At 38.2% G+C, this 23398-nt stretch overlaps 1 protein-coding gene across 2 annotated transcripts in view; it reads right to left on the bottom strand.

The window, feature by feature from the left end:
• The window catches only part of LOC136864008 (regulator of nonsense transcripts 2), a 514509-nt gene that overhangs the window by 53387 nt on the left and 437724 nt on the right, over positions 1 to 23398 (bottom strand). For both annotated transcript variants that reach the window (XM_067140503.2, XM_067140504.2), the window contains exons 18-19: positions 15131 to 15338; positions 2173 to 2312 (exon numbers count right to left, since the gene is read on the bottom strand). In XM_067140503.2, the coding sequence (XP_066996604.2) occupies positions 2173 to 2312; positions 15131 to 15338 (348 nt within the window). The remainder of the gene's footprint in view (positions 1 to 2172; positions 2313 to 15130; positions 15339 to 23398) is intronic.

Below are 23398 nucleotides of genomic sequence, written 5' to 3'. Positions count from 1 at the left end.
ACTGAAGAGCTATCTGATGGTGAGATAGTGGCCCCGGTCTAGAAAGCCAAGAATAATGGCCGAGAGGATTCGATGTGCTGACCACATGACACCTCATAATCTGCAGGCCTTCGGGCTGAGCAGCGGTCGCTTGGTAGGCCAAGGCCCTGCAAGGGCTGTAGTGCCATGGGGTTTGGTTTGATTTTTATTTGTTATTTATTATTTTTTTTGCTAGGGGCTTTACGTCGCACCGACACAGATAAGTCTTATGGTGACGATGGGATAGAAAAGGCCTAGGAGTTGGAAGGAAGCGGCCGTGGCCTTAATTAAGGTACAGCCCCAGCATTTGCCTGGTGTGAAAATGGGAAACCACGGAAAACCATTTTCAGGGCTGCCGATAGTGGGATTCGAACCTACTATCTCCCGGATGCAAGCTCACAGCCGCGCGCCTCTACGCGCACGGCCAACGCGCCCGGTTTATTTATTATTATAAATTATTTTATATTTATTGTTTGACTATCTAACTTACAAAGTATGCTACCATGTCAGATTTTTAGTTGAAGTTAAATGCTAAGTAACAGTACAACCCTCCTCAAAATTCATCACAGTTACAGCAAGCACCTAGTATAGCCATATGGCAATGGCAAAGTTTTTGTAAAGTATACATAAAAACATTATTAAACTGACTTGTAAAGGGTCATTCAATTAATGTAGAACCGCAGCTGAGGTCGGCAAGCTATTGCTTCCTGCCGGCTGGGTGATACAAGAGCAAGCTAGACCGACTGCTTGATAAATTCTAATGCTCCTTAAAAGTACTTCCCAGCCCCTCAGTGTAGGGGTAGTGTGCCTGCCTCTTACACAGAGGCCCTGGATTCGATTTCCGGCTAGGTCAGGGATTTTTATTTGGATCTGAGGGCAGGTTCAATGTCCACTTAGCCTATGTGAATACAATTGAGGAGCTATCTGACAGTAAGATAGCGGCTCTGGTCTAGAAAGCAAAGAATAATGGCCAAGAGGAATAGTTTCGTTAACCACATGACACCTTGTAATCTGCAGGCCTTTGGGCTGAGCAGCAGTCGCTTGGTAGGCCATGCCCTTCTTAGGGGCTGTTTCGCCAATGGGTTTTAAAAGTACTCAACCATAATGTTTCATCATGAAGAGGTTCCTCGTTTATCAGATTAGGTTTATTGGCACTCCAATATTGGCTGTTTTGATAATTTGCATCCCTATGTAAATGAAAACTAAGCTTTGTCTGAGAAGAGAATGAGATTGCGTTCAATTTCTCTGTCATGTACTTTATTCAAAATCTATTCACTAAATCTAATTCTACACAGAGGATCACCCGGTTTAAGTTCTTGCACCACAGTACATTTATAGGGTTTGAACTTACATAATTGCATAACACTTTGTATAGAAACATAAAAAATTCCCACTTGCTCAGAAAGAGAGCTAAGAGATTTCTTACAAGTATTTTTCAGGTGCTGTCTAATGTCCTAAAACTTTTCTTCTGTTAGTACTGTATGTTGCCTTCTTCACTTCTTATCATTAATGTTTCCTGTTTCAAAAATTTACTAATCTATGAACCAGGCCTCGACTTGAAACTCGAACACCTGGTAATTTCTCTTGAAATAATCTCCTAATAGCACGAGTGGATTCTGTACAGAAATACGATTCGTAAATAAACACTCAAAGTGGAATACAAGAATTAGGCCTATTATTATTATTTTTTTCTTTTTCCATTTATTCTCACTTCACTCTGCACACAAGTGTCGCCCTCATTGAAACTCTAAACAAACTGCGTTGTGAGACAAAACCAAAACCAGTAGTCCCTGCTGGCTCCCCTCCCTCCCATGCAACTGTTGACTTAGTCACTTCCAGCAGCCGTTCTGGTTCTGAGATAATTGGATGACCCAGTATTATTTTCTGTAATGCCACAGAAGACAAATCAAACAAAAAAATTAAACACAAATGGGTTAATGGACACCACAGACCATAATTTTTCCCTTAAAATGTGTTCTTTCAAGCAGCAGTAAATCTACTAAGATGGATCTTATGCAATTAAATCACTCCTAAATACCAACATACAAATTCAGCATCCTTGAGTAAAGAATGTCTAAATAATTATGATAAGAAGCTGGTTTTTCAGGAATGAAAATAGTTCCTTAAAATTAATTAGTTATTAAAAAAACACACCTCTTCACGATTTTTAAGGTTGAGAGCCATTTCAGAGTCAACTGGTACAGCCAAATTCTTATACTGCTGTTTATGACCTTTCCTCAACATCAGCACAAAGTTAACAATGGATTTTTTAGTCTCCTCTTCTTGAAGTTGTTCTGAAAAGAAGAAAAAAAAAAATCAGTTATCTATATATTATACAAAATAACATGTCCTGACTGACTGATTCATCATCGAGCCAAAACTACTGAACATAAAGAAGTGAAATTTTGGGGATACATTTATATTAAAGTGTAGGTGCTCACTAAAGGAGGATTTCTGAATATTCCTTCGTTCAGGAGGGTGAAAACTGGGATGAATTTTTAAAATGATTATATCTATATCTCAAAATCTTAACAATTTAAAGATGTGAAAATTGGTATTTGGAATTTCCTTTAAACATAAAGAAACACTCATTTTTTTCTTTTTTGCAAAACCCACTTAAGGGGGGTAAAAATAAGTGAAAAAAGGGATTAATAATTTTTATGAGTATACTTATAACTCAAAAACTGAAGATATTATAGACGTGAAAAATTGGTATTTGAAATCTCTTTTAAAGTAAAGAAACATGCATTTTTTGTTTTTGGAAAATCCACTCAAGGGGGTTAAAAGAAATGAAAATGGGGTGAATATTTAAAATGAGTATATCTCAAAAACTCAACAAGTTACAGACGTAAAAACTGGTATTTGGAATCTCCTTTAAAAATTAAGTATGTATTTTCTTCAGAAAATCCACTTGGGGAGGGGGGAGGAGGCGTGAAAAGGACTGAAAAAGGGGTTGAATGCTTTAACAGGGATACTTATATCTCAAAAAAAAAAAAAAAAATGCTACATATGTGAAAATTGGTATTTGGAATCTCATAAGATAATAAAGAACATCATTACACAATGAATGCACTTTTCTCACCCCCCTTGTTTGGGTCATCAGACCATAGATTATTTTGTTATAGTGAAAGCCATTTCCTTTTAGTTTTGAATTTGTTAACATATAACCTTTAAGTTTTCGAATCTGTGGAAACTAATTAAATACTAGATAATGACTGGAAAGGAAAACAATTCATTAATGACAAAACGATTTGTTTCATTCCTAAAAGAATAATCACATTCTAGCAAATTACTGTTATTATGTGCATATAACTTCAATTTTATTTTTCACAGACACCAGCACAGATCTTAAAATTATTCACATTGAAAATAACAGCAAATCAATAAATATAAATGGGGCAATAGAAATATCAACCGAAACCACCTCAGAACCACACACTCCCCACTATTCACTCCAGTAAATTACATCAATATACCAATAAAGCACAACATCCACACTCCTTATAAACATTAGCTTTTATTAATTCACTAGTGCACAATAAGATATTCCAAAAGCAATTTCAAAGTATAAACAAAAACAAATAGACTATACCTATATATCCACAAAAAACCTATTGATATCACCGCGCATGGCAAGTGGAAAATATCCGACAAAAGACCAACAACCTGGCATGATACTAAGGACTGCATGACACCGTCCAGACTGAGAGGAGAGGACACACAACAGACAGAGTGCTATAAGATTAAGTTTTAAAACCTTGCACATTTATTATGGCAATGAACACAAAATATTAACAAAAAATGTTTTTGCATGTGTTCATAATAATCACCCATTCTTAAACTTCTTAATCAATAACATAAAAAATTACCTCTCCTTCATCCATCACCTCACCCCAACCACCACACAACTCCTAGTCAGAGAAAGGGCACAACCGTTTAAGTGGTCCAGTCCACCCCCTCTCGGAAGGGGAACGGAAAGTTTTTCATGAGATTACCAATTTAAAGAAACAAAATGATATACATAAATACATCTTCATTATAAACTGTTATGCCTTTCAACTTTCAGTCCGCAGGCCTCAGTGAATTTACTAATTGGCACAAAAATCCTCTATTTTAACTACTTCTGTGGCCTTGTTTAGTTCTATATCTCTTTAAATTTTGTTAGAAACTGAATCTAGCCATTGTCATCTTTGTCCCCCTCCACTCCTATTACCCTCCATAATAGAGTCCAGTATTCTCCTAGGTAACATGTCCTCCTCTATTCACCACATGATCCCACCATTGAAGCCAGTTTATGTGTACAGCTTCATCCATCAAGTTCATTCCTAACTCAGCCTTTATTTCCTCATTCCGAGTACCATCCTGCTACTGTTCCACGTGTTTGTAACAGAGATTATTCTCGCTACTTTCATGTCTGTTGCTTCTAGCTTATGAATAAGATATCCCGAGTCCACCAAGTTTTCACTCCCGTAAAGCAAAATTGGCCTGAAAACAGACTGATCTAAAGATAGTTTTGTCCGGGAGCTGACTTCCTTCTTACAGGATACTGTTGATTGCAACTGCGAGCTCACTGCACCTTGATTCAATCTCACATACTATACTACCATCCTAGGAGAACACTCATCCTCAATACTTGAAATTATCTACCTGTTCCAGCTTCATATCCCCAATCTGACATTCAATTCTCGTGGATTTCTTATCTACTGACATCACTTTAATCTTGGAAAGACTAATTTTTATACCATACTCATTGCACCAATTTTCAAGTGCCAAGATATTAAACTGCAGACTGCCATTAAGACCAAGTCCTCTGCATAGGCCAGACTGTTTACTGAACTTTCAAGTAACTGATCCTTCCCTGCCACTTTATAACTTTCAGCAGATGATCCATGTAAACAATGAACAAAAAAGGTGAAAGATGACAGCGTTGTCTAACCCCTGTATGTACCTTGAACCAAGAACTCATTCTACCATTAATTTTCACTGCAGCCCAATTGACAACATAAATGCCTTCGATTGATTTTAATCTACCCTTTATCCCATAGTTCCCCAATAAGGCAAACATCTTTTCCCTTGGTCATATGCCTTCTCTACATCTACAAAATGTAACTGCCTATTCCTCTCAAAGCACTTTTTAATTACCTGACACATACTGAAAATCTGATCATGACATCCCCTCTGCGGTCCGAAACCACACTAATTTCCATCCAACTTATTCTCAACCACTGATCGCACCCTCCCTTCCAAGATGCCAGTGAACAACTTGCCTGGTATACTGATCAATGAGATACCTTGATAGTTGTTGCAATCCTTCCTGTTCCCTTGTTTACAGGTAGGTGCAATTACTGCTTTTGTCCAATCTGAAGGTACGTTACTTTGAACACCACTGTCGGCAATGCTGAAGATGGTTTTCCTTGGTTTCCTACTTTCACATCAGGCAAAAGCTGGGACTATACCTTAATAAAGTTCACGGCCACTTCATTCCCACTCCTAGCCTTTGACTGTCCCAGTGTCACTATAAGACCTATTTGTGTCATTGCAATGTAACAAAAATGTTAGAATTAAGCTAATGTTATTAACTATTCCATGTTATATACACTTCCAAGTAAATTAGGACTTTATAAAGAAAAAAATTAAGTGTACCCTCCTAATTCAATACAAAACATAATTCCATCATTAGATGGACCAATAAAATTCAAACATGTTTCCACTCATTTGAGCCATCTTCCGTGAAATAAGGGCGGGGGGTTAAAGTAATCTACATAATACAAACTATAAATGTGCTAAAACATAATGAAGGAAGAAATGAAAAGTAAAGGAGACATGACGGAAATAAAAACAATTACAATATACAATATTTACATCACTAGAAAGAGCAATAACTTGCTGGGACAAATTCAGTGAAAAAAAGTTAATATAAAACATAATTGAGTCCAAAAAGTGTGCTAGCCAAAGAAGAAAAGAAAACAAATGATACAGACGGAAACGAACAATAAGTGCTTGTAGTGAGGTTGCGGACCTCTTAGTCTAATTTTTTTAAAAGTTTGATAACAGGAGGGGAGTGAAAAAGCTTGAGAAACCAAGTTTGAGAGGAGACAATGTGCCAGGTGAAATGTATGTGGCAAGTGATGGAAAAACGCCGATAAATTAAAAATTTTAGAATAGCAGCATTCTCAATTTCTTTTCAATTTAGCGGCCCCATTCTCGAAGATTGTTTCCAGTGTCGGCTAGGTGTGTTTACATTATTTTAAATTGTCGGGTGGCAGCGACAAAATTGAGAAACTGTGTTAGAGAAGTAACAGGTGTATGGTAAACTGTAAGTGACCATAGTGGAAACCGCCAATGAAGTTCTAATCTGTAATGGAAAAAATGAGGTTGTGTGAGAAACTTGCGGTGAAGCAAGTGACCTGTTGATTTAATGTGTTGTCAAAACAAGTGTTTTATTAAGTGTATTGAAATTCAGAGCGCTGGATGGCGCGATAAACTGCTCCTTCTGGCAGTTATTTCAAAGGAAACAATTCTCATAATCTTTTTATTGTAGTTAGCTTTTATGCCCTTTTGAAAGTTAAATGTCACTTCCTAGTCCTATCATGGAGTCCTTAAATTCATGTTTACAATTGAGCTTTCCCCACTATATATTTTACATGCCCCGTTCATCCCCGTGTTCGCTGATACCTCTATATTTATATTTTTGATGACTTAAAAAATGAACCGACACCCCTGAGATAAATGCTAGTCTGGGACTCGGGAGGTGGACGGGTGCAATATATGTATCTTGTTTGACGTAATGTTGGCAACAGTATAGATTTTTAAATGGAACTCCAACAAGTCAAAGCCCTATAATTGTACCATATGTATATATCTTAACAGTAGTATTATATTAGAATAAGGCATTCTTGTTAAATTAGCTTTTAGTAATGTTTTATGTACAATCGCTATTAAGCAGGTTCACCAACAGCTGATGATGACCTATTTGCGGGTCGAAACCGGTACTGTTTTAATGTAGATAATTTTAAACATTTTGTAAATAAAGTATTGATTAGGTGGAAAACTCATTCTTCATACTAATGCTGCTATTCTAAAATTTTAAATTCATCAGCGTTTTTTCATCACTTGTCACATACATTTCACCTGGCATGTTGTCTCCTCTCAAACTTGGTTTCTGAAGCTTTTTCACTCCCCTCCTAGCCATTCGTGGTGATGGTGTTTCTACAGACTGTCAGCCTGAAATTTCAACACAAGTGTTTTTGTCCTGTTTTTGAATTATTATCAAACTAAAAAAATTTTAGACTAAAAGGTCCGCAACCTCACTACAAGCACTTATTGTTCGTTTCCGTCTGTATCATTTCTTTTCTACTTAGGCTAGCATACTTTTTGGGCTCAATTATGTTTTATATTAACCTTTTTTTCACTGAATTTGTCTCAGCAAGTTATTTATTGTTCCTTCTTTTTTTTTCTTTTTTTGTTATTTGCTTTACGTCGCACCGACACAGATAGGTCTTACGGCGACGATGGGGTAGGAAAGGCCTAGGAATTGGAAAGAAGTGGCCGTGGCCTTAATTAAGGTACAGCCCCGGCATTTGCCTGGTGTGAAAATGGGAAACCACGGAAAACCATCTTCAGGGCTGCCGACCGTGGAGCTCGAACCCACGATCTCCCGATTACTGGATACTGACCGCATTTAAGCGACTGCAGCTATCGAGCTCGGTATTGTTCCTTCTAGTGATGTAAATATTGTTATTGTTTTTATTTCCGTCATGTCTCCTTTACTTTTCATTTGTTCCTTCATTATGTTCTTAGCACATTTCTAGCTTGTATTATGTAGATTACTTTAACCCCCACCCTTATTTCACTGAAGATGGCTCAAACGAGTGGAAACATGTTTGGATTTTATTGCTCCATCTAATCATGGAATTATGTTTTGTGTTGAATTAGGAGGATACATTTAATTTTTTCCTTTGTAAAGTGAAAACCATCAATACGGAATGATTCTAATATCTTGTAAGAAAAGTAAATTAGGAGTTAATTATTTATGTAAAATCAAGAGCTGTGCAGTGAACAGAACAGGGATGTACTTCTTGTAAAACCATTGTTAAACAGTCACCAGAATTGGCATGGTCAAATATTTTAGTCTTTTTTCCTCTTTGACTTATTTTAAAACATTTTTCCATAAATTTAAGGGCATTTTATCAATCATTTTTAGTGATTCTTTAGGTCATCAACATTTTGTCCCCTACTCATTGTAAGGGAAATTATGCTTGGAATTAAAAGAAAAACATTAACTACAGTACAAATGTTTTCAATTATAAGCCCTGAGCTGAATGTAATATTAATGTCATGTTGTCTGCCATTTCAATGTGCAACCTTGGGAGGAGTGAGCTAGCCTGGCTCCAACGATGGGCAATATCACTGAGTTACAGCCCCGCTCTCTTGTCACTGCAAACAACCATTCAGAGATAAGTCATGCATGCATTGGCCTGCCCATCTGCTACAACTCCTGTCAACACTCTGTGCCCTCTGACAGTAGGAGAAGCAACCAGAAAGGTGTAACCAGAACATTTGATTTCTCCTCATCCTAAGTATCTGGAAAAGCTGGCCTCCCTACATAACAATGATTAAACTTTATAGGGTCCACCTATTCAATACAATAATAATGTTGTCTAGATGTAATTACAACATTCTAAATTTATTCAGGACTAGTTTCGATGTATTTTTGCGTCATCCTCAGTTGTACAAAGAACTTGGAAAACAGGCAATTATATAAATCTCATGATAAATATTAACCTATTTACATAAGATATAAACCTTATGACGTCTACATTAAAATGACGACACATGATGAAACCTTTGAACTGTAATGTTTAACTATTCTTTCTTTTCCAGCAAGTTGAAGACTTGCGAGTCAAATATACTGGATATTGAGCAACAATTATCAAGATGATTCATGTCTTTGAGAACATACAGTACCGAGTTCAAAATATTTGGTTTGCAAACTACAATAATAAAACAGCTTGTATTTTAAAACATTTTGTACATTAATTCAATTATAGTTCTTAGACTGTGTTTCTCACGTGGAGCCTTCTTTAAATAAACGTGAATAAAAACAGCTGAATAAGATTTGAGTTTGACGATATTCTTCTATGTCTAAAAGGCCTTTGAGGTGGAAACATGTAAAAAGATCCTTAAGATGTAAACAGGAACTGCATTTCCCAGTTCAAATGTGGTACCTGTGAATAATAAAAAACGTTAATAATAAATCTAAGCGGAAAGTTATAAGGTCCTACTCAATAATATAAGTGTTTATAAGACTCACCCCAAACGGCCATAGACTGAACGTAGTGCAAATGAAGTGCAATGAGCAATGAACAGCTTGAGTCAGGTAAGCATATCTGGATGGGACAAGGGAGGGGTGATAGGGGTAGGCAGGAGAAGGGCGTGTGGAGCGGTCATGTGGAGGGGATCTGGGAGGGGGTGTGGCCGACAAAACGAATATTGAGAAAACTTGTTGCGCATAATGCATAAAATTCAACTCTTGTCTGGAATTTGAACATTTTTAAGAAATGCTATAAGGAAATCAAAGAAAACTTTCAATCTCCGACATATATCATTTAGATTAAGATTTGAATTGAAATACGGGTTTAAGTGGATATAACAGAATTCAGTAGCATCCATAACGAACCTTAACTAAAGTCTCTAGTATCTGAATGTCTTGCTCTATACTTGTGAAATTGTGTTCTAATTCATGAACATGTTGTCCTACCGTAGATAATCTATTATACCTCACAGCATTAACATGTTCAGCATATCATGTCTTGAAGCTGCGCCCCGTTTGCCTCAGATAAGCGCAGCCACAGTCGTTACATTGAAACCTATATACTCCTGACTTGAGATAAGGTTTGGATTTATTTATAGAGGTTGAATTATGTAACACCTCAGTACTCTTATTATCAGTATGAAAGGATACCTTAACTTTATTCTTATTAAAAATGTTAGTGACCTTATAATTATTATTAAACGTGAAAGTTGAGTAAGAATTATGACTAGGTTTGTCTTTACATAGCGTGTTTTGTGGGAGATGTCTAATCTTATTGATTATACGTTCGGTGAAAGCTCCTTCATAGCCGTTAGCGTAAGACATAGAGCAGATGGTGTTCAATTCCTTGTTCAAATCAGCTTTTGACATTGGGATCCTAAAGGTGCGATCTACTAGACTAATGTATGTAGCTCTTTTTTGGACTTGTGGGTGTACCGAATCCTGTCTTATGGTAACATCTGCATGTGTGGGCTTTCTAAAACTGTTGAATGTAAAAGATGAAGGAAGTCTATTGATTATTAAATCTAAAAAATTAATTGTGCCATTATTTTCCAATTCCAATGTGGACTTAATATGTGGGTCTATACTACTGAGTTTTTCCAGGGCAGCAGTCGCCTCTGTTACCTGCTCATCCAGCACTACGAACGTATCATCGACATACCTAGACCAATAATGTATATTAGTGAATTTGTTTCCGTTATCTATTACAGTGATCTCTAAAAAATCCAAATAAATTTCAGCTAGAATTTCTGAGACCAGAGACCCCATTGTTAACCCATCTAGCTTATAAATTACTTTGTCGAAGACGAAGTAATTTTTATCAATTAGCAACTTTAGTATGTCCATAAAATCTTGTATTTCCAATTTGCTTAGGAGACTGAGTCTTTAAATTTTTACTGATGATTGGTAGTAGCTTACTAGTTTTTATGCTTGGAAACACATTAGCAATGTCAAACGAATGTATTGTATGATATGGCTGTAATTTAAAGTCGCTCAATTTATTGACCAATTCTATAATATTCCTGATTGATTGTTAGCTGTGAATTTGTAATGTTGTCTAAGGAATTTCTGAACAAACTGCGTCATTTTATAAAGAGGACTGGGTCTGTAATTTATTATGGGTCGAATGGGGACCCCGGCCTTGTGGATCTTTGGAAGCGCTTTAGCTGTTGGAAGTCCCGGGTTCATATTAATTAATTTATACTTCTCCTGTTCCGTAAAAAAGAAAAGCCGCATTCTTTAATGTTTATTCTAATTGTTTTTGAAGTAGTTGTGATGGATCTTTCTTGGAAACAGCAGAAGTCTCGTTGTCAAAAAAAATTTTGGCTTTTTGAATGTAATTGGCCTTATGCATAATCACAATCGTGTTACCTTTATCGGCTTTAGTTACAATAAGCTCTTCATCTTTAATCTTCTTCCTAAGATCGAGGATATGCTTTCTTTTGGTAAGGGAGGCGTTATCAATAATGCCAAGAACGTTGTTATTATTTGGAATAAATATTTGTGTAATTGTCTTCCTGCAACTCGTGTGGCATCTTACAGATCGCAACTTCAGATTCTATCACTAGTTTTGAGGCTACATTGATGAAATTGAAATTAGGTCAGTTGTGTTTACGGTCCTTAGCAAGAATAATCTTTTCATTATCATTTAAGTTAGTCTTAGACAGGTTACTTACTGGAGTGTGAAAATGACCTATTAATCTGTCATTGAAACTAAGATTAGCTTTTTGAAGGGGAGGTTTGTTAGATGCTACTTCCTTCTGTAGTACTTCAACCTTTTTCTCTAATGTTGCCTGTTTAATGGCAAGCAAGTTGATTAGCTTGTTTTGAACCTGTTCTTGAAAAAGGTTCCATTGAGCCTTCATAAATGAACCCGTGGCCTTGAGGCGAGTCTAATACAATTTCTGATTCAAAAAGGCTTTCTTCTTAAAAGGAAATTTTAATTAATTTCTTAACCAGAGCTTTTTGGTTTTTAGTTGAACGTTACTCTGATGGGGAGGAACCTTGTGCTTTTTAAAAACACTCCTCAAAAAGTTGGGAGTCAAATTCTGTGAAATACACTGCTTTATAAATTTTATATCTTTACATAGTTTTCCTACTTTGATTCTTAAGCCCATATATTGGTAGGCTATTGTCTTTGCCTGGTAGACTATGTCAGTTAACGTAAGAAATTTCATTTTTTGTCCATATTGAAGTGAGATTTTTCTTTTTTTGCTATTTTGCTTTACATCGCACCGACACAGATAGGTCTTATGGCGACGACGGGACGGGAAAGGCCTAGGAATGGGAAGGAAGTGGCCGTGGCCTTAATTAAGGTACAGCCCCAGCATTTGCCTGGTGTGAAAATGGGAAACCATGGAAAACCATCTTCAGGGCTGCCGACAGTGGGGTTCGAACCCACTACCTCCCGGATGCGAGCTCACAGCTGCGCACTCCTAACCACACGGCCAACTCGCCCGGTGAACTGAGTTACAATGATTAAACTTTATAGGGTCCACCTATTCAATACAATAACAAAGTTGTCTAGATGTAATTACAACATTCTAAATTTATTCAGGACTAGTTTCGACGCATTTTTGCGTCATCCTCAGCTGTACAAAGAACTTGGTAAACAGGCAACGTAAGAGAGATTTACGTAATTTCTTAAATTTATTCAGGACTAGTTTTGACGCATTTTTGCGTCTTCCTCAGCTGTACAAAGAACTTGGTAAACAGGCAATGTAAGAGAGATTTATATAATTGCCTCAAAACTATTCCTAAATAAATTTAGAATGTTGTAAATACATCTAGACAACATTATTATTGTATTGAATAGGTGGACCCTATAAAGTTCAATCATTTTAATCTCAGTTCAGTATGGACAAAAAATGAAATTTCTTACTTTAACTCCCCACACAAGACAAGCCAGATTAGGTAGTGATGGTTCAGTTCTGGGACTGACAGCGCTGTGGAGTGAGCGCTGTTATGTGTGAACTGACAACAATTGCAGAACAGTGCAATTCAGCAATGAGGGATGACAGTGCAGCTGAGCGGCGAGGGACTATGAATTTGGAATGCCGTGTGAGTGTAATACTGTGATTGTGCGGGTACAAACTGTGAACTGCACTACGGTGCAAGCGACAGTTGTAGAAGTGTGTGTACTGTAAAATTTTAGCTCCTAAGTATTACACTGAATAACTAGTGTGACGGAGAGATAATAATAATAATAATAATAATAATAATAATAATAATAATAATAATAATAATAATAATAATAATAATAATAATAATAATAAAGTTATTGATTTTATGTCCCACTGGCTACTGTACTTTTACGGTTTTTGGAGATGCCAAGGTGCCAGAAATTTTCCTGTAGGAATTCTTTAACATGCCAGTAATTCTGGTGATAAGAGGCTGACGTATTTGGGCACCTTCAAATACTACCGAACTGAGCCAGGATCGAACCTGTCAAGTTGGGCTTAGAAGACCAGTGCTCTGCCATCTGAGATATTCAGCCCAGAGAGAGAGAGAGAGAGAGAGAGAGAGAGAGAGCACACGCATGCGTGAACCAGTGGATTGTGTGCCTGTGTATTCTATATAGCTGTAAGTGTTAAATAATAAATCTTAAGAGTAAATGCTACCAGTCATGTGTTCATTTATCCACCCACCTACAGGTTACATTAATACTGCTTTGAATGATACAGTATTACAATACTTTCTATGTATAGTTTAAATTTTGAGAAAATACCTCTCAAAATAAAGCAGCAATACCAAAATAAATGAAGTCATGTGTGTCTAATGTCAGTTTTCCTTTCTTGTGTAAAGTTCTGTTTTTGGAAATAACAGTGTTGTTTGACTTTAAACCCTTGACTTGAACAAGTGCCTCCCTGTCCGTCCGTCCGTCCATCCTCTGCATTTCAGCATCCAGTTTCCAAGCCTCTGTGAATTAACTAAGTACCTCCACAATCCTCTATTTCCAACTAGCTCTGTGGCCTTGTTTAGTTCCACACCTCTTATCACTGAATCATACGAAAGTCAGCCTAACCATCGCCACCATGGTCTCCTTCCACTCTTCTTGTTGTCCATGAAAAAGTCTATTATGTTCTTTGGTGATCTATTCCCTGGCATTCACATCACACGATAACACAATCATCATAGTCCGACTCGTTGGCTGAATGGTCAGCATACTGGCCTTCGGTTCAGATGGTCCCGGGTTCGATTCCCGGCCGGGTCGGGGATTTTAATCTACTTTGCTTAATTCCAATGGCCCAGGGGCTGGGTGTTTGTACCGTCCCCAACATCCCTGCAACTCACACACCACAGATAACACTATCCTCCACCACAATAACACGCAGTTACCTACAACATGGCAGTTGCCGCCCACCCTCATCGGAGGGTCTGCCTTACAAGGACTGCACTCGGCTAGAAATAGCCACACGAAATTATTATACAACCATCATAATCTGCAGTTAACCCTATATCAGAAGCAAGCATTTTCACTCTAATCAAATATAAAGGAATGATGAAATGAAATGTCGTATGGCTTTTAGTGCCGGGATATCCCAGGGCGGGTTTGGCTCGCCAGGTGCAGGACTTTCTATTTGACTCCCGTAGGCGACCTGCGCGTCGTGATGAGGATGAAATGATGATGAAGACAACACATACACCCAGCCCCCGTACCATTGGAATTAACCAATTAAGGTTAAAATCCCTGACCCGACCGGCAATTGAACCTGGGACCCTCTGAACCGAAGGCCAGTACGCTGACCGTTCAGCCAACGAGTCGGACAAAAGAAATGATGAACATAAACTATTCACAGCATAAATGAGGAAGTGCAATAATGTTTATCGTTCTCCCTGATGATTAATTTAAGGTCTTTGAGTATCTAGAGTCATTTCTTGAAATAAGGTATTATTCCAGCATCTGTTGCACTAGGGACACAATCACTCAAATTTGGCCTCCCATTTGTACCATGGAGCATATGCAAATTTTGCTTAGTAACACAGGTAATAGTTAACACTGTTGATTAAGTTTTGTTAAACTTTCAGGAAAAAAATTAAACATATTCACATTAGCATACTAACAGTATTTTCCTCATGAACATTCTTAAGCCAATTTATTTAGTCATATAAAAAATAATTTTCACCAAACTGATCAAAGTTCATCAATATGTATCTCTCACCAAACTTACTGCTTTAGTTTTAATTTTCCATACACTAATTATTCCTAGAAATAGGAACTGTGAAACAAAAACTTTAGAAATGTAAGAATATGCTAACACTTAAAAGCATATAAAGATTTAGTCTATGCATACATACCGTATGTTTTCTTTGCACTCCCCTTAATGTGCAATGGTACAGAAATATCTAACTGCTGTGGTTTAACAGTCTCACGCATGCGATCCTGAATATTGTCAGACACCATGCGTTCAAACGCTGTTAAGAAATCTTCATCTTCAGGGCATTCGACTAATGAAGGTCCACGAGGTACAATGTCTTTATCGCTGGACATGTTAAGATCTTCACTCTAGAATAAGAAACAATTTTTATGTTAGACAGCATTGTATAGCAGTTATTCAGTTTATACATACACTTAGTAACACATGTAATAGTTAACGCTGTTGATTAAGTTTTGTTAAACTTTCAGGAAAGAAAAATAAACATATTCACATTAGCATACTAACAGTATTTTCCTCATGAACATTCTTAAGCCAATTTATTTAGTCACCAAGTCCGCGAGCAAAAAATAAAAACAAACAAAAAGAAGCAGTAAGTCATCATACACATTTCTTGGTTAGTGACATACAGAGATTTATGTACACTTTTGGCAATAAAAGGGTGCACTTCTATGCTATCAGAATGAGTCAAAATGATAACTTTTGCTGCCAATTGTGTCCAAAACACTGCTGTCACTTTCCTAATATAATACAATTATGCAAGTTTATTGGCAAAGAGTGAATTGTACAAATGAATTTTAAAGAGCAACACAAGAGACATACACTGCCAAAAAAAGAGAGGAAAAAAACCATGAAACATCCCCAAGGACTGTGTTCAGTGGCACCAGGGTATAATATGTGCATATTGAAGGGTTGTTGTGTTAGTGATTAATTTGTCACAGATATCAGCGATCACATGGGGCTCACGAGGCCTGTCCTTGCGCACTCTGTTTTGACTCTGCAGGCAGTAGCTGTGCTGGCATTAGAGGTAAAGAGTGTTTGCAACATTTGCCCCACTGACAAGTACGTGGTCCTGTTGAGCAACTGCAGCCATTTGAATGGGTTTGCATTGTGGGCCTACGTGAAGCTGGATGGAACCGTCTGCTTGCAGCAGGATTATGATAATGCGTGCCTCTGGCCAGGCTAACACTGACACCATGACACTGGCAGGCACGGCTACTCTGGTGTCATGAAAGAGCCGACTGGTGAGGGGAATGGCGCTCTGTTGTCTTCAGTGACGAGGGTAGGTTCCATCTGTATGCAAGTGATGGATGTACACATGTATGGCGTAGACCTGGTGACGGCCTATTCCAGAGTTCATTAGCCCACGACGTCCAGGTCCCACCCCAGGCTTCATGGTGTCGAGGGCCATCAGTTATAACTCGCAGCCACAGTTGGTGCTTCTGCAGGGAAATGTAATCAGTGACCACTACATTGCCCAGGTTGTTGTCTCCGTGTTACTGCCATTTCTTTGACAGAAAGGTGTGTGATAGTACATATATCACACCCTCGCACTGTATTCAGAAGTAAGAGATATTATTGTCATATTCGTATTATTATTATTATTATTATTATTATTATTATTATTATTATTATTATTATTATTATTAGGTATTATTATTTCAGTTGTATATTTTGTTCTTAATATTTCAAGCTGGAAGGTCTCCATATGTGATACGAGTAATTTGTTTTGTGCAAAAGGATGGGAAAACAGTGCTATTACGACTTGGAAAGTTTGCGTGAGTCATGCGGACATCCCAGAGTCCGATAAGGTGGCCTTGTGACACGGAAGTGGTTTGGGGCGTGGTCTTGGAATGACAAGAGGATCTTCTACTTGTGATTGGACAGCCAGGATCAATCTAGATGTATCATGCGAGAGGAAGGGGAAAGCTGAGGTCTATTTAGGCATGTGAGAAAATGGCAGAGAGGACTTGACTTCAAACTCTGGTAGGAAGAGGAGATGTAACTTTGGTGGAACGTGGTCTTATAATGTTTGTGGAATGTGAAGTATAGTAATAACCTACAACTGTGGAGTGCTTAAGCACTCGGTATTGTATCACTTGTAGCGGCTTGGTATTATATGTTGCTAAAAGCTATAGGGTACTGTGTCTCGGACTTTCCATAATTTATGTTCTGGAACAGCAAGCGTGTGTTGCTTGAGTGAATGTATCTTTAAACTAAGTGTTAGAGTCAGTGAATACAGAATTATAAGGTACAGTGCCAATAATGAGAATATGCAAGTTGTGTTGATACAGAGAGACAGTGAAGGGTATTCATCAACATAGATATTGAAACGAGAATGTCACAGCGACATTCATTATCAAAGTATTTCTGGTGCATACAAACGCAACTCGTAACAACAGCTGTACGAGAGTCTTGAAAAGCCCGCTGTGCACACAGGTGACGGATGTAGCAGCTATGCATGCAACCTGCTCACTGATGGAAAGCCAGCCAAGGACATATGACGTAGCCATCGAACATTCAATTCCTTCCATCACATGATTTCTAGAACTGAATGTGATACAAAAATTTCAATTACATCACAGTGTAGCCCATAACAACAGAGGGTAGAATACCAAATTTCATTAAAATAGGCAGTGGGATAACCGAGAAATTGAAGATAGAATATTGATGAATCAGAAGCCACGATGCCCGGACTAAGGGTAAAAAAGGAGCTAGTTGAGTTAGCTTAAATCAGTATCTGTGTGTATTCGCAGCTGCCACAGTGTGCGGGCTAGCTGAGGATGATATCAGTCCAAGATTGTTTCTATGTTCGGCAGACTGCTGACGGTAGTTGTATTTACAGAAAATACAAGCGTTTGCGCATGTGGACGTACAAATTTCTAAGTGTCGAAGGTGGAAACTTTGATCTCTATTTTTGTACGAGGTAGGAAGTGATATAATATTTTGAGTCGTCAACAGCTGATACACTCGTGTATTAAAACTTGAACAGTTCGAGAAATTAACATTCTTGAGAAGGGGACTATATTCTCTGAGCGAATAATCATAAATTATTATCAACTTGCATAAACTGGGCGGACTCGCCACATAATAGTTTATCGTCGTGTTATTGTATATATACAGGGAAGTGATAGTTCAGTTACAAACGAGACCATCTGACTCAAGTCAGTCTTTCGCAACGAACTGTATCATAATAATTTCTAAAGACTGTACCATTTATTTGTTGGACAGTATTAATTCCTTTCCTTTAAACTATGCTGATCATGTTATAATCATGCCTTTTAGGTTCATAAGACTGCCTTAACGACTTAAGTTATTTCGTAAAAACTGTGCTTTAATAACAGAATTTATTTTCATAAGACTGTGCCTTAGTGGCAGAATTTATTTCATAAAAACTGTGCTTTAGTAACAGAATTTACTTTGATGAGACTGTGCCTTAGTGACAGAATAGACTCTAGGTTTTTGAACTGTGTTCGCTAAGTAGGCGTGGTTCACTAGAACAGTGCATCGAACGGCAATATTTTCATTTATGTTGAACTGTGTTAATCTTCTTTCACTATGAACGGTGTCCCACTCATTGGCTGAATGGTCAGCGTACTGGCCTTTGGTTCAGAGGGTCCCGGGTTCGATTCCCGGCTGGGTCGGGGATTTTAACCTTCATTGGTTAATTCCAGTGGTCCGGAGGCTGGGTGTTTGTGCTGTCCCCAACATCCCTGCAACTCACACACCACACATAATACTATCCTCTACCACAATAACACGCAGTTACCTACATATGGCAGATGCCGCCCACCCTCATAGGAGGGTCTGCCTTACAAGAGCTGCACTCAGCTAGAAATAGCCACACGAAATTATTATTATTATTGTTATTAATATTATTAATATTATTATTAATGGTGATATTCTATTAACTTGAGTTATGTTGATAAGTGCATCGAACAACAATAATTTCATTTATGTTGAACTGTGTTAATCTTCTTCTTTCGTTATGAACTGTGGAACTTGTAAATTCTATGAACTGCGTTGAGTAGTAATATTCACTGAAGGTACTAATTCGCAAAATGTGCAGTGCAGTAAAGCAGTGTTGTACCAGATCTCATTGACATTCTGTGTGATGCCTATACACTTCTTGGAACCGAAGTGGAATTAAATGCTAAATCAACAATTCCACACTGCACGTAATTGATCCTCAGGCGTCCGACTCTCGGGTACGATCCCGATCCTCATCGGACCTTCAAGACCTGTCAACCACCGTGGGATAACATGGTGCCATGGTGTTGAGAGGAGATCCATGGTGAGGGGGAAGGCGTCCGGTAACGCAGGACATCGCCGAAGCCGAAGCTGAGAGACAGCGTCATTTCTAACCACTGTTAGGACTTTCTCAAATCCATCCTTCACATCTGTAAAAGGTGGTATATTTCTTGTCTAACTACAATAAACAAAGACATAAATTTCAAAACAACTTATTCAAATGCCATTCTCTCTGTGGTTCCTAGCATGGACCGTACACGCCCTGACGTCAACCCATGCTCTCCGATGAAGCTAAAGTATGGGCGTTCCTGTTACAATAAGCTTTGTAATGAACTTTCAACGGACTAACTGCAAATGGTAGCTTGGTCCAAGCTTTTGGTTTCCCACTGTTTTTGTTGTTGTTGTTGTTGTTGTTGTAGTAAATATGGAGTCTTCCAGCGGTATTTTGTGAGTGTATTTTATGTATATTTTGGTGTGTTGATGAGGTGCTCATGCACGAATATTATTCAGAATATGTATTTTAAGTATATTTTGGTGTGTTGATAAGGTGCTCATGCACAGATATTATTCAGAATATAGTTAGTTATTTTAGAATCAGAGTTATAGATGAAGGTATGTGCAGTTCCTACCTATTTATTCGTTTTCAGAAGGTTAGGTAAGGCCTGAAGCAGATGTACCAGTACGCAGCTTTATGTACACGCCCTGTTATCATGCTCTATCAAAATTCGAGGGACCCATTCTGGTGAACTCTGGCGTTCATACTACAGACATTTCAAATTATTATTTTTATTAATTTATTCTATTTCAATTATTTAATTATTTATTCAGATAGATTTCAGGTGATGTGCTTTTTCAGCAGGACAATGCACATCCACATACAGCTGCTGCAGCACAATGTGCTCTACGTGGTGTACAACAACTGCCCTGGCCAGCAAGATCACCGGATTTCTCGCCAATTGAACAGGTGTGGGACATGATGAAGTGGGAATTTACGCGTTCTTCAGAGCCTGCAAGAACCACTGCCGAATTGGATCAAAGGTGCAGGATGCTTGGGACAATGTATTGCATAATGCCATTCGGCACCTTTATGACCATTTGCATGTGTGAATACACGCCTACATTGCCACCAGAGGGGGTATGCCATGTACTGATGTGACTGTTTGTACACCCTTTACTGTGACGTGTGTTTCATTTGGTCTGAATTTGTAATCATATACTCCTGCAATGATGAAATACTTGTTACATTGCTTGTGTATAAAATGGCCTTGTCCTTGAGGATGTTGCATGTTTTGTTTCCTGGCAGTGTATTTTATTACATTATATGGTCATTGTCCAGATATACCAGGTCTATGCATAAGTCTTTTCCGGTTTCACTAAGATATAGTGCCAGCGAACAGTACGCAGCATATAAATTTGACACATACGTCAGTTTGTTTGTCTGACATTAACCTACCAACACACACAAGTTGAGTCCGCCAAACATTAGTGTCTGTGTTGTATCATTCAGTGATCATGTCGACATTTGTGCCTGAAAAAGAGCACTTGTGGCACACATGGCTTTTCTTATTTAATGAAAAGAAAAAGGCTGTGGAAAGTCATCGTTTGCTGGTAGAAACATATGGTGAAAATGCTACATCGATTAGAACATGTGAGACATGGTTTCGACAATTTAAACAGGGCGATTTCAACATGAAAGACAGTGCGCGCTCTGGATGACCCAACTCAAACTCTACAGCAATTGGCACAAACATTAAGTGTGTCACAAAAGAACAATCAGCAGATATTTACGAGCAATGGGGAAGATTAATAAACTTGATAAATGGGTCCCCACAAGATTTGAATGAACGGCAAGTGGAAAATTGCAAAGTCAATTGTGAAATGCTGCTTTAACGCCACAAAAGAAAAATATTTCTGTACTGAATTGTGACGGGTGATGAAAAATGGATTTATTCTGAAAACCCGAAGCAGACAAAATCATGGCTGTCACCTGGTGAAGCCGGTCCTTCAACACCAAGGCCAAATTGCTTCGGCTAGAAGATCATAGTTTGTGTCTGGCGGGACTAGAGCAGTATTGTGCATTATGAACCCTTGAAGCCCAGCGAAACCGTTAATGCACAACGCTATCGCCAACAAATGATTAATTTAAATCGCATTGACTTGAAGACGACCGGAATGGGGCAGATGACATCGCAAAGTGATTGTTACACGACAATGCGCCATCTCACACAGCAAAACTAGTGAAAGACACCTTAAAATTGCTTGAATGGGACATCCTTCCACACCCGCCGTACTGCCCCAACCTGTTGGAAAGGATATAAGCTACAGGTCTGGTGCTACTACCATCATGCTGTAGAGTGCGTTAAAGTTGCCCGTTGAGGGCCAAGTCAATGAATATTGAATTTTCACGACCGCATTGTAATCAAAATCAGTTCACATCTCTTCAGCACGCACTAAACGTATGGAACACGACCAAATAGGTTGAAAGTCGGTTTCGATTACAATGCGGTTGTGAAAATTCAATGTTCATTGCCGTGGCCCTCAACGGGCAACTTAAACACACTCTACGGTGTGATGGTAGTAGTACCAGACCTGTAGCTTATATCCTTTCCAACAGAACAAAGATGGCCTAGGCCACCATAGCTCAATTGGTAGAGCAACCGACGCGAAATCGTGAGGTTGTGGGTTCGGATCCCACTGGTGTCCGGTTGGCCAGTTTTGTTCTAAACTTAACGTCTCTTCAGCATGCAGTAAACGTATGGAACATAACCTAATAGGTTGAAAGTCGGTTTCGATTTGACACTGATTCTTTCATGAAAAGCTTGGTAACTTTTTATTTTTTTTTTGTCAGAAGAGTACATTAGCAATCTGAAGTCTAAAATATAGTTTTCATAATGAAAGACACACAAAAAACTAATAATTTACACGAGGGAAATAATATCAGGTCTAGGAGGAAGAGAAGTACACCATAACATTGAACAGTTCTATTTGAAATTAAGTAGTTAGAAGCTACATGTTCCTTCCAAAATTGGCAAGGAATCCAATACATATAACACTCCCAAGGAGTAGAAAATTCTCAATATTCAATTTCTGCATGCTTTTGTTTCAGAAGATTTCTTTTCTTTACTCGGGTGTTCGGATGTATGAGAAGTAAGTCAGGGGAATATGGTGGATGCAGTAGTGATGAACCTCAATTCATGATCTGACTACATGCATTCACAACTATGGCCTTTTTTTTTTTTGCTACTTGCTTTACGTCGCACCGACACAGACAGGTCTTTTGGCGACGATGGGACAGGGAAGGGCTAGGAGTGGGAAGGAAGCGGCCGTGGCCTTAATTAAGGTACAGCCCCAGCATTTGCCTGGTGTGAAAATGGGAAACCACGGAAAACCATTTTCAGGGCTGTCGACAGTGGGGTTCGAACCTACTATCTCCCGAATACTGGATACTGGCCGCGCTTAAGCGACTGCAGCTATCGAGCTCGGTATATGGCCTTTTTGTCATTAATTATAAATTGATATATAATCGCATAGTATAATGCAGTACACGCATAGTGGGGATTCCCTCGCTTTGCATCAATTGTTTATTTCAGGTGCTTTTTTTAAGCTTTACTTGTGTTATCCTTTCTAGGTAAGTGTCATGTTATTGTTTTAAATTGGTTCTACTCTATTTTTGCAATTAATTACAGTATAATAGAGACAATATATATGAATACAGTGGACTCTGGTTAAATCGGCATTGGATAATTCGAATAAAAGTTTATTCCGTTTGAAATTTCCATTCTAATCAATGTAATAAAAAAAGGTATTCAATTCGAATTATCAAAACTTAAATTTAGATAACTAGAAAACAGGATTTTATCGAAAGGTAATTTTGTAATGGTTCCATGAATTGAAGCCTTTAAATAATTCCCAAGAACTCTCTACACTTTTACTGTAATTTCCTCATTATGGTCAGGTAGTCGTTATTGTTAACAGACTTAACCGTTACGAGTGTGGGATCGGCATGGCCTTAACCATCGCTCGTCTTCGGGCATCCGCACCTGGCCACTGGAAATCTTCCCCTTCTTCCATCCCAAAGTCATCAACCTTGGAATGTGAACCATTCATCTCTCAGTGTGTTCAAAATGTCAAATTGTAGTGCTTATAGTATTTTAATACA

Source organism: Anabrus simplex, chromosome 2 (genome assembly GCF_040414725.1).
Source record: "Anabrus simplex isolate iqAnaSimp1 chromosome 2, ASM4041472v1, whole genome shotgun sequence".
Taxonomy (NCBI): domain Eukaryota; kingdom Metazoa; phylum Arthropoda; class Insecta; order Orthoptera; family Tettigoniidae; genus Anabrus; species Anabrus simplex.
The sequence above is the reverse complement of the archived record's forward strand: the minus strand, read 5'-3'. Positions and strand labels throughout refer to the sequence as shown.